This window comes from Macrotis lagotis, chromosome 1, assembly GCF_037893015.1.
Source record: "Macrotis lagotis isolate mMagLag1 chromosome 1, bilby.v1.9.chrom.fasta, whole genome shotgun sequence".
NCBI lineage: Eukaryota > Metazoa > Chordata > Mammalia > Peramelemorphia > Peramelidae > Macrotis > Macrotis lagotis.
Window position 1 is genome coordinate 558,620,131 of NC_133658.1, and position 12,639 is coordinate 558,632,769.

At 35.5% G+C, this 12,639-nt stretch overlaps 1 protein-coding gene across 1 annotated transcript in view; it reads right to left on the minus strand.

The window, feature by feature from the left end:
* Positions 1–12,639, minus strand: part of GUCA1C (guanylate cyclase activator 1C) — a gene marked incomplete at its 5' end in the record, with an annotated part of 56,840 nt that overhangs the window by 19,100 nt on the left and 25,101 nt on the right. Inside the window, 1 exon segment of the mRNA XM_074214442.1 lies at positions 8,635–8,719. Within this exon segment, the coding sequence (XP_074070543.1) occupies positions 8,635–8,719 (85 nt within the window).

The following is a 12,639-nucleotide window of genomic DNA, read 5'->3' on the forward strand; positions in this document are numbered from 1 at the left end:
ATAGAAAACTTGATGACTCCATATTATCAGTCAGGATGTTGAGGAAAGAAACCTGATAAGCTCAGATTTAACCCATTTAGGTGTGTGCAGTTAAGTAATATCTCCTGAGAACAATGATTTGTCCTAATATCAAGAAAGTTCTCCTCAAATGGAAGTAGAATTAAAAATGCTCCTGTCTTCTGAAGTCCTTCCCAAACTGTCATATCAGTATCACTCCCCTTCCTATGCTCTTTGGTGCCTCCAAGTTAGCCTTCTTTATGTTCCGTCTGTCTTTGCATTGTCCACCCTGCCTACCCATGCCTATAATGTACTTTGTCCTCACTTCCTTCAAGAGATAGCTCAAATTCTGCCTTACTCATGGAATTTTTTTCTGACCAACACCCCCTACCCCACCCCAAATTCTGGGATTCTATCTCCCTAACAATCTTCTGTTTATTTTGTATATATTTACACTTGACTATGCCATAAGCTCCTTGAAAGTAGTGATCATTTCATTTTACAATACTAATATCTCCAGGGTCAAGCACATAGTTGTTAACTGTCTTTTGTTCTTGAAGAAGACCACAACATGAGGGAGGTGACACCAATGACCTACATATGAATTGGATTTGAGTGAGGGGGTGCTGTCACCAGCCTCACTTTTTTCTCCAGAGCCATCTGGATTCAGTGGCCAGATATGAATCAGGATGACTGAAGATCACCCTGGATGTGAGGTAATCAAGGTTAAATGACTTTTCCAAGATCACACAACTAGTAAATATCAAATGTCTGATACTTGATAGGCCAGTGCCCGAGCCACTGCACCACCTAGCTGTACCTAGCATATAGTGGCTGTTTAATAAACAGCAGAATTTGGGGAATTTTTTTGCTTGTTTGACCAGTTTCGATTTGTTGACCTTAAATTAAAAATAAGCCAAAGGAGCAACTAGGTGGTGCAGTGTTTATAGCACTAGCCCTGGAGTCAGGAAGACCTCCTGACTTTAAATCTGACCTCAGACACTAATAATTACCTAGCTGTGTAACCTTGGGCAAGTCACTTAAGTCCATTTCCTTGTAAAACAAACAAACAAGTAAACAAACCAAATCACCCCCCCCCAAAAAAATAAGCCAAGCAGATCTGAGGTTTACCTTTTTTTTTCCTTCCTTGTGGGATTGAAATTTTCTTCAAACTGTATTTTCAGCCTCCATATGTTTACTTTTTGAAGCCCAGATAGCTAGTTATATTTAAACAGAGTGCCCCAATGTATTTGTGGTTTCTTGCCATTGATCAGGTTGCTCCCAAGTGCCTGAAATGGACTTTGCTCCATGTTGAATTACCACCTAACTTTTTTTTTTAGGTTTTTTCCAAGGCAAATGGGGTTAAGTGGCTTGCCCAAGGCCACACAGCTAGGTAATTATTAAGTGTCTGAGACCTGATTTGAACCCAGGTACTCCTGACTCCAAGGCTGGTGCTTTATCCACTAGGCCACCTAGCCGCCCCACCACCTAACTTTTAAAGCCCAACTTAAATGCTACCTCCTACATGAAGTCTTCCTTCATTCCCACCTTGGACTTTGTACAGCATCTTGCATTGTACCTCTCAAATATACTCATCATGTATTATTGTTCATCATTATTGTTCATAATATTGTTCATAAAGTTACCTTGATTGCTTTATCTTCTCCTCATTACACCATGAGCTCCATAAAGGTAGGGAATTTGTTATCTAACCTCTATTTCTCCTTGTTATTTTTCAGATATTTTCAGTCATGTTTGACTTGTCACATTCCCATTTGGGGTTTTCTTGGAAAAGACACTGGAGTGATTTGCCATTTCCTTCTCCAGTTCATTTTATAAAGGAGGACACTGAGGCAGAGTTAAGTGACTTGTCCAAAGTCACACAGCCAGTAAGTGTCTGAAGGCAGATTTGAACTAAAGATGATGAATCTTCCTGACTCTAGGACTGGCACTGTACATTGTGCCACCAGGTGACCTTATTATATTTCCCCTAGCAATAAGAGGTTCTTAATGTTTGCTAATTTGCACATTCTAGTAAGTGAAATACTTTTTTGTTATCTAACACAAAGAAGATTGCTTTTTAATATTTCAACTTCAGATGAAATTGGAAAAATGATAATGATGATGATAATGTCAAAACCCTTTAAACTTCACAAAAGATTTTACATAATTATTTCATTTGAACCTCACAATAACCTTAGAAGTAGGTATCAGTTTTATAGTTGAGGAAACTAGAGATGAGAGATATTGTGACTTGAGATAGGATTACACAGACAATAAGTACCAGAGGAAAAGTTTAATCTAGGTCTTCCTAATGTCAAATTAATTACCCTGAGTGGAAACCAAGGGGTTCCTTTGTTGATATGTATCCTGGTGACCATCTTGATATTGTTTTCTAGTAGGAACTAGAAAGTAGAATTTTAAAAGAGATTTTTGAATGTTCCCCAAATCTATTGTCATTAGAAGTGCCATCTTGAGTCTTTTCTTACCTGGTTGTGGAACAGTCATTTGTAATATGTATTTTTAAAAATTTATTTAGAGCCCGTTTAGTTCTGAGATATCAGGCTTAAGCTATTCAGCCAACTGTCATCTAGACTTGAGTATTTTGCACTTTTTATGCTGAAGACAGTATTTATCACTTCTTCCTCAAATCACTCCAGGGACTAGTTCTGAATTTGTTTATAGGGAGAATAGCTTGTTGATATTTTAGTTGAAAAGTAGCTATGTAATTTCACAATTATCTCATTTATTCTGTTTCTCTGGGGTGTCCTCTCTCAGTTTTTATTTTTCATTGTCTCTAGTTGACTTTAATTCAAACTTAAATCTTTTTGAATCTTCTTCCAGCGTGCCTTACTTTCTGCCATCTTTCATTTTTCTTATTTCCTTGGAGAATTATTTTATCCTCTTCTGACATTTCACAATATTCCTTATTCTTCTTGATTCTTTCTTGAGTATTCATACAAACACTACTTTTTTTATTATTATCTTCACCATCTTTTCCTTAATCCTCATCTTCTTTCCTAATGAATCTTCTTTCTCTGACTCTGTCTACCAAGGTACTCGAGGGAGCAACATTCCATAATTGTCATCTATTTTCCTGTTCCAGCAAGGTTCTATCTTTGATGACTTTAGTTACAAAAACACCTCCTTCTTGAATGGTTGCCTCTATTTTTGTCTTTGAACTCTGACTGTACTTTTGTAGACTCTCCATGATTCATATCTCTGACCTCAGTGTTCAGTGATCTGATCTGGTGGCCATTATATCCAACAAAACTATTGCTATTTCTGTCAGTCTCTGACTTGGAGCAACTCTCTGGAATTCTCCATAGTCACAAGTATCACTACTTCTTTGGAAATAGTGTTCCTAACATGCATATTATTATTGAATTTTTAAAAATTAATAAATATTTATTGAAATGAAAGATAACCAAGAGGTTGACAGGTAGTTATATAAAAACAAAACAGGATTTGGGAATATATGTTCCTTTATTTTTTTGCAGAGGTCAGGTTTCTTGTGGAATATTGCATGCACAACATCAGATTTGTTTTGATATGTTGATGAGCTTTGATGAATTTCTCTCTCTCTCTCTCTCTCTCTCTCTCATTAGGTTTTTTCAAGGCAAATGGAGTTGTGGCTTGCCCAAGGCCACACAGCTAGGTGATTATTAAGTGTCTGAGGTTAGATTTGAACTCAGGTACTCCTGACTGGTGCTCTATCCACCTTGCCACCTAGCTGCCCCTTATCTCTATTTTTTTTTAATTTTATATTTTAAGAAAGATTCTATGAGAGGAGAGAAGGGAAGGGAAGCACAAAATGGGAAATGCTGCTATAAAAACAAAATATATTGATAAAATCTTTTTTAAAATATGCTTTGAATATGAAGTGATGAAAATGTAGATTTGAAGGTGCCTCTGAAATTCTTAGCTAGGATAAATCTAAATTAGATGGTAAACCAAAATTTCCCTCTCTAACCTATAGTTTCTATAGATTGAAAACTCAGAAACAGAGTGTATTAAGGTCTCAGCATTTACCACTGTCTCCCCCAGAGGCATTTAACTATCTCACTCCTTTCTATCCTCTTTCACATTTGCCAATGAAGATTTCTTGATTACTTTCTTTCTGCCCACAAACCATGAAATCCCCACACACTACTATAGTGCAGTGACCTTTTCTATGATGCTTCTTTCAATTCTTCATAACCTATTTCCTTTGACTATTGCATCTGATGACTCATTTGCAATATGTTTAACATGAATTCTCCAAGGCTAAATAGCATGATGAAAAGAAAGTATGAAACTGGAACATGGGTTTTTCCAATTATGACCTATATGACTTTAGGCAAGTCATTTCACCCTCTCTGGGACAGAATCTCCTCATTTGTAAAATGAGTAGATTGTATTAAATGATCTCTAGATTCCACTTTGAGTTTAAATCCTATACACTTTATAACTGGCAAAATATATATTAAGGTTTGCAAAGTGCTTTACAAATATCTCATTTTATCCTCACCTTATTTGGAAGTAAGAGTTATTATTATCATCCCTGTTTTGGAGATGAGGAAACTGAGGCAGAAATGAAGTAACATGCTTAAGATTACACAAGTCATAAGTATTTGAGAATGGATTTGAACTCAAGGTCTTCCTGACTCCAGGTCCAGATCTCTAAAATGATGTCATAATTCTTGACTGACATCCAGGGCCTTCTCCCCTATCCCTCAGGAAGAAAATTCAGTGCTGTCAGTTCTACTCTAGGTCTGTTGTTCTTGACTTTACTAAAAAATCATTGATCATTTTAATTTCAAAGTGCAACCAGTTTATCTGATCTCATTCCATATAAGTCAATGGCATTTACTTTGTTTCTTTGTGGTAAATATTTACACCAGACACGAACATTTATGAATTATGACTTACTACCCTTTCTTTAATGATTTCTTCGGCCTTTATCTGAATAGAATCAAGTAGTCTTGTGGATGATAAATGGTAGTTCATGCTGTTTTCATTCTTTCTCTTTCTTTTCCTCCTCCCTATTGTGACTTTTGTGGATAGGAATTTTGAAGGTAGCTATTAGGGATCTAGAGACATGTTAACCCAATGGAGTAAAATTTTACTAGCAGAATTGTAAAATAGATTCCAGTTTGAAAACTACAAAGACTTGGATAGACTTTGTCTTTTGGGTCTAACCCATGCACAAGGGTTAGAATAGCAGATAACAGATAATATTAAACAAACACTTATATAGGTTGACAAAGTCTAGAGATTCTCAAAAATGCTAAGCTCTATTAGAGAAGTTAGAGTCAGTTGCTGAATAAGTAGAATCTTAAGACTTTAAAAGTCTGGACCATAAACTCTTAAGATTGTTGATTGTTTGAATATAATGATCTCAACTATATATATGGCAACCACATTTATCATACCAGGAATTCTGAGGGATGTTAATAAAGATGCAACAAAGGCTGGAAAGTCTTTCCCCCAGGGTCCTGGCAGAATCTTCAGCTTTCAACTCCAAGCATAGGAACACTAGAGCTTTGTCCTACTTAAGGAAATAGCGTTAAAATGAAAACCTATTCCTCTCATTAACTCACTTCTCCATTAGCCTTTTCTTGTGTCATCTCTCTTCTCTTGCCTCAACCAACAACTATAGCTTTATAATATCATGAGGTCTCCAAAGGGCAGGGAGTTGGACCCTAGAGAAGGGGAAATGCTATGAGGCTGAAACATTTCTGATTTCCCAAAGTTATTTAAAATGAGGTACAAATGGTCTGTCACTGGTCTTTAGGGGGTGGTTTAGTGTGTTCCAAGGGAGCAGAGACTTAAAATCTTCTAGTCAGCCATTGACCTCAGGGTTCTCAGGGAGGAAGGACTTTTTTTTTTCATTTTCATGGACCAAATATATACATAGCCTGGTAAAGTTTATAGATGCTCATAACTACCCTGTGGGGCAGGTACTATTATCATCTTCATTTGATAGGGGAGGAAACTGAGGTTGTGACAGATTAGCTAATTTGCCCAGGGTCACAGTACTAATGAATATTTGAGGCTCAATTTAAAACTAGGTTTTTTTTTTTGACTCCAAGTTGAGTATTTTATCCACTATGCCAACTGTCTAGAAGAACCAAAGCTAAATTTTGAGTTGACTCAGAGCAACTCAGTGATGCACCATGAATTCAGAGGATTCATGATAAAACATTCTACCCACCACTTGGTACAGCTTAAGACAAATATATTCTTCTGAATATGAACAATGTGGGGGTTTGTTTTGCTTGACTGTTGTTACAAAGGTTTAACTTTTATTTCATTTTTCAATGAGTGGGGTGATGGAAGGTAACGTGGATTTTTGTTCATTAAAAATAAAATTTATGGGGGCGGCTAGCTGGAGCAGTGGATAGAGCACTGGCCCTGGAGTCAGGAGTACCTGAGTTCAAATCTAGCCTCAGACACTTAATAATTACCTAGCTGTGTGGTCTTGTGCAAGCCACTTAACCTCATTGCCTTGTGAAAACCTAAAAAAAATAAAAATAAAATACAATTTAATTTTAAAAACATGTTATTAAAATAGTATACCTGTAGCACTATTCTAAAATGACAATAACCCTGTGAAGAATAGAAAAATATAGTTTCCTTCTCTTTCCATCTACCATGCTTATAATATATTTCTCAGTGAAATTGGACTTTCTCCTGAACATACTATGCTTTCCCACTTTAACATGTATCTTTACACCAGAGGTTCAAACTCTACTACAGAGAGTGCAAGTCCGATGGGCTGGTCACATTGTTCCAAAGGCAAATGCATGCTTGCCAAAAAGATTATTTTATGGAGAACTCACAGAAGGCAAGCACTCACATGGTGATCAGAACTAATGATACAATGTCACTCTCAAGGTCTCTTTTAAGAATTCTGGAATTCATTGGGCATGGGAGATACTGGCACAAGCCCAATATGGTGTGCTGTGCTCTATGAGCAAGGAAGAATTGAAATAGTTGAAAAGAAATGAGAGATGGAGAAATTTAGAGAACCCACCCCAAATGATCACCTGGGTTATTTGTGGCTGCCATGTGATAGAGCATTCTGAGCTCTGAGTTCCTATGGGTCTGATCAGCCACAATCAGACATTTTATAACTTGACTCTGGCATACTGATGCCACTTTGGTCTTATTCAAGAATGAAGGACAAATAGGGCGGCTAGGTGGCACAGTGGGTAGAGTGCTGGCCCTGGAGTCAGGAGTACCTGAGTTCAAATCTGACCTCAGACACTTAATAACTGCCTAGCTGTATGGCCTTGGGCAAGCCACTTAACCTTATTGCCTTGCAAAAACCTAAAAAAAAGAAAGAATGAAGGACAACAACCAACCAATCAACACCAAAATTCTCAAATTTTGATAAATTTTAAAATGTTTATTCATTAATGTATTAAAATAACAAACCTGTTAAATGTTATAAATGATATAAATGATGTCAACTGCTATATTACACTGTTCTCTATTCCTAGTACATCATCTCTCTAGTTTCTGCTGTTGAATCCTACTTAGCCCTTAAAGCCCAACTCAAATACCTCTTCCTTTTTCTGATTGCTCCCTGGTTTATAAGGACCTTTTATCTGCTTGACCCACCCTCTTTTGTACCTCTTTAATTCATTAATCAGATTTTTGTATTTTAGCTTACTATATATGCAAATCTTATGTCTTATCTAGACTTTGTATTTCCTTTAGCACTTAGTTATGGCTTTTCAAATAGCATCAAATCCAATTTAAAAGATTTGGGGGGGTCTTAAGTGGACTTCAAACAAATATGAATCAGCAGTTTGATATGACATTCAGTTTTTTTTTAAAAGAATGTGAGTTGTTTTGAGAGACAACTTTTGGAAAGTTATGTTTGATTTTTGAGTTCAATGTCATAAAGATCTGTGAAGAGATTTAGACAGAAAAGAGTAGATGTTAGAAGATGTGATGTTGTTGAGTTGTTTTAGTGGTATCTAATTCTTTGTGACTCCATTTGAGGTTTTTCTTGGCAAAGATATTGGAGCAGATCACCAGTTCCTTTTCCAGCTCAGTTTCCAGATGAAAAAACTGAGGAAAATAGGGTTAAGTGGCTTGCTCAACTCATGTCTGAGACCAGATTTGAACTCAGGTCTATCCTGGTTCTGGGTCTGAATCTTTATCCACTATTCCACCTAGATAACCTTAGGGGATATGATAGTGGTATTCAAATTTTTTAAAAGTTTATCACATAGAATACAGATTAAACTTGTTTGACCCCAGAGGTTAGAGTCAGAAGAAATGGAGGAAGTTTCAAAGAGGAAAATGAGGTTGGAGGTTAGGGAAAATTTTCAAAAGTTAGAGCTGATCCAAAGTAGAATAAAAGATCCTCCTCATTGGAAGTATTTTTAAGGTTATTTAAAAGGTTACATAGTAGATATGCTATAATGAGGATTATTTCAGTTATGGGATGGTCTAAATGATTATTTTCCAGCTTTCAAACTCTCAAATTCTATGATTCTATGATAAATGCTGAATTGACTATATTTTCCCTTTCATCATCATCCAATTGAAAAATACATTTATCATTTCCTACCCCCTAAAACTCCTTGCTTATGGACCATTAGAAATTGCCCCCCCCACAAGGACTGGAAACTGCCTTACCATCAATATTTACATAAATCTTTTCAAATACCAAGTTGATGAATTCCTGAGCATCCAGGATGCTTCCACTGATGACTTGTATTGCCTTCAAACAGAAATTTAAAATAAAAAACCCAAATGTTTGAATATTAACAATTTAGATCTACAATCAGGCAAGGAAATTTGCAAGTAAAATTAGGATTATTTTCAGCAGTGTCCAACATTTTCTAACTTTATTTGGAATTTTCTAGTTAAAGATACTAGAATGGTTTGTCATTTCTTTATCTAGTTCATTTTACAGATGAGGAACCTGAGACAAATAAGATTAAATAATTTGTCCAGAGTTACAGAGCTACTAAGTGTCTAAGGTCAGATTTGAACTCAGGAAAAATTAGTCTTCCTGATTCCAGGTCTAGTACTTTATTCATTATACCACCCAGCTGGAATTAGATATTTTCTAAAATGAAGTTCAAGAATAGGATGAATAGATCAACTCCTAAGCCACTCTTCTCTAAGGAAGATTATGATTTCGTTTTTGAAGGGTGTATGAGAAAGAACTTGACTGGACACTCTTTTCTTCAGTTTCTAAGAGGAGTTCTAGACTTTTCATCCTCCTGTCCCCTATATTTGTTGATTTAGCCTTACAATAGATTAAAAACAAAAGTTGCATACCCGATCACTATTCTGTAAGGGAAGAGACTAACTCAGTTTATGACAGCTGGCTATGCCTCATACTGCTATGAATCAGTTAATAGAAAAGAATATCATAGAGAGTAAACCTATTTATAAGTTGGAGAAATTCTACAAATTAGACTATGACAAAAAATATACACATGTTGCCTGAGCTCCATGGCTAGGAGTAAAATAAAATTTTAATTTAAAGCATGAAAATGATTGAGACCCTAATATTGGCCAAAGGAAAATTCTCTTTCCAGGTCTCTAGGGAGGTAAGCAGGAAGTCAGAAACCTAATAAGCAGATGGCTTCCCCATATATCTGTAGCATCTAAAGTCTTTCTGTTCTGGATAATACACACAAAAAGAGAAGGGATTATATATACATATATATGTATATATATGTATATATATATATGTATGTATGTATTAGATATTCCAATATGCCAATTATGATATTAGAGATTGTTGCTGACCTTACTCTCAGTAAAATATTGCTTTTCTCCCTTTTCTATCACCCCCTTCAACTTCCTTGTACTTATTAGCACCCAATTAGATGATATGGGTCTATGAGGATATTTCTATGAAAATTTTTCCTGTTTTTCACTCATTCTTAAAAGATGGTACAATTTAAATAATTAAAAAATATTTACTAGGAGGTATGGAATAGAGCAAAGTCATGGCTTTTCACTGTTGCCAAAAAAAACCCCTGTAAACACAAATTTTAAAAAAAAGTTCAAATATTATCAATTCAAATAACCAGGTGAAGAAAGTTGTAAATAGAACTAGGATTATTGTCAGTCATGTCCAACATTTCATGACTCCATTTGGAATTTTCAAGGTAAAGATACTGGAGTGATTTGTCATTTCCTTCTCTAGCTCATTTTATAGATGAGGAAACTGAGGTAAATAGGTTTAACTAATTTGTCCAGGGTCAGGGTGAGAAAGCACAGATTTAGAGGACAGTCCAATTATGGGTTCAGCAATGCCCAGAAACCTGTTCTTGATGGGGTTGGAATTCCTCTCCTGTCTACTGGAAGCGGACCAAAATAGGGAATGAGGTCACCTTGAAGTTCAAAGTACAATGCCAGGGATACTTTGACTGCTATTAGGAAGGAAGTCTTATAACACCCCAAGAGCCTAAGCAGTCCCACCTTCATTAGACTCTAGGAGTGAAGTCAAGCTTAGCTCGTAGATTTGGAATTGGAAATTGTCTAAGAGGCCACTGAATCCAACTTCCTCATTTTAAGTGACCTGCTATACATGTAGTAATTACTGAACCCAAGTTCATCAACTCCAAATTCAGCTCTTTCCATTGAATCATGCTGCCTTTCAAGAAAAGACACAATTCCTTTCCTTTTTCAAATTTGCAATTTAATAGATACTAATACAGATAACAGTAACACACATTGCTCAAAAAATGCATTAAAGAGTTTTTAAAAAAAGTATTTGGGGAAGTCATAATCAACTTTAGGCATCCATGAAAACTTCATAGAAGCGACAGTGTTTGAAATGAAATTTAAAGAGTGAATAATAATAATGACAATAATACAATAATAATAGATATCTAATATTCAGGTTTATAAAGTACCTTCTGTATATTGCCTTATTTGAATTTCATATCAACTTTGTGAAGTAAGATACTATCCTGTGAAGTAAGAATTCAATAGGAAGAATCCATATTTAGGACTCTTGGATGGAGCACATTCAACAGACCCAGTTATTGGCCTGTGACTACTAGAAGGGAGACAGGGTAAAAAGAATTGTAGTTTCAAAAAAGTTAAGAATATTATCTAATATTAGCTGGAAGGAACTAGGTCCTTTCTAGCTCTAATATTCTGATCCAAACAATTCATTTTACATATGAAGAACCAAGGACCCAAAGAAATTAACTGAATTGTTCAAATTCACATAGTCAATACACAAGCTTAGACTAGTCTTTTCTTTTGTGTGACTTATTGTGTGTGTTTCTCAACTCTTCCTTATCATTATCTAATTATGTATAATTATGAATTCTGACTTTGCTCATTGACTGTTCCCCTGATAATAGTTACTTACTGTTAACTTCATTTCATCTTTAGGTCCTTTGTTCTGCATCTTGTTCCCTTGGTAGGGAACTACCAGTGGTGTCACTTCTGAAAATTTTGCTAGGATGCTGAAGAATGAAGGGACTTTCTCCAGTGTTAACTCTACCCAACTCAAAAGCATCGGTATTGGTATAGACACATCCTGAATTTAGATCCTTTATTCAGTGTTGTTTAATTATAATATTAAAACATTATTTAATGCTTGTCCCTAAAACATAGGAAAACCTTGTTAAAATATCAACCCAATGCTCTCTTTATTGGAAAGTGGAGTGTATGGTACTTAAGAGTCCTTAATACCCACCAATAAAAAAATGGTTGTTATCCTAGAGTGATGACAATAAATCAACATAAATCTTCACCCACCCCTTGTCACTGGGTTTAGTAGTAGAGGGTTTGGGGAGGGAATAGAGAAAGGAGAAGGAAATTTTGTGAGAGATGGACACAAGACCTTGTTTCCTCTATCTATTACCCACACATAGCATGTGTGTGACATGTGCCCTATTCACCAGGTTATATTCCTCAGATCTCTAGGATAGGAAATGAAAAATCAATAGTTAAGGGAAAGTTGCAATTAGCATTATTAATATTCTATGGGGCATAGTGTGGTATTGTAGAAAGAGCACTTGCTCAAACTCAGAGGATCTGGATTCAAATTCTACCCCTGCCACATTAACACAAGGAATTGAAATTTCTTGGGCCTTAGTTTCTTTCTTTTTCATTTGGACAAATGTCATTTGAACTTCTTTCTATATGTAGGATGCTATGATCCTATGCTTATGTTTTTGTAAAACTGTAATAATTTTAATTATGACTGCCAGCAATATATTTCATATTTATTGAATACACAGGTATTCTTTAAAATATTCCTGGCTGTATATTTCAATTAGAGAGCACATTTATAAAATAAAAAAATATATACTTATTAGGGTTAGGACTAGAGTTATTTTAGCAAGCAATTAGGGTTAGAGTCAGAGGGTTGGAGGCAGATAGAAACAGAATCAGAGATGTGCATTTAGGGATAGGGTTGGAGTTGCAGTTGACAAAAATTTCATTCCTATATACCTGATGATAAAATTATGGAGTGCCTCTGGATAGAGGCATTTTCAGGTATCAAAGTTGGTTTGAGAACACACATATACCTATACAATCACACATATACAACACACCATATAGGTTATACATATTCATATATATTCATATGTATATGAATATACATGAATATATTTATCTATTTATCAGTGATTTATATGTTACAGACTGAATAGA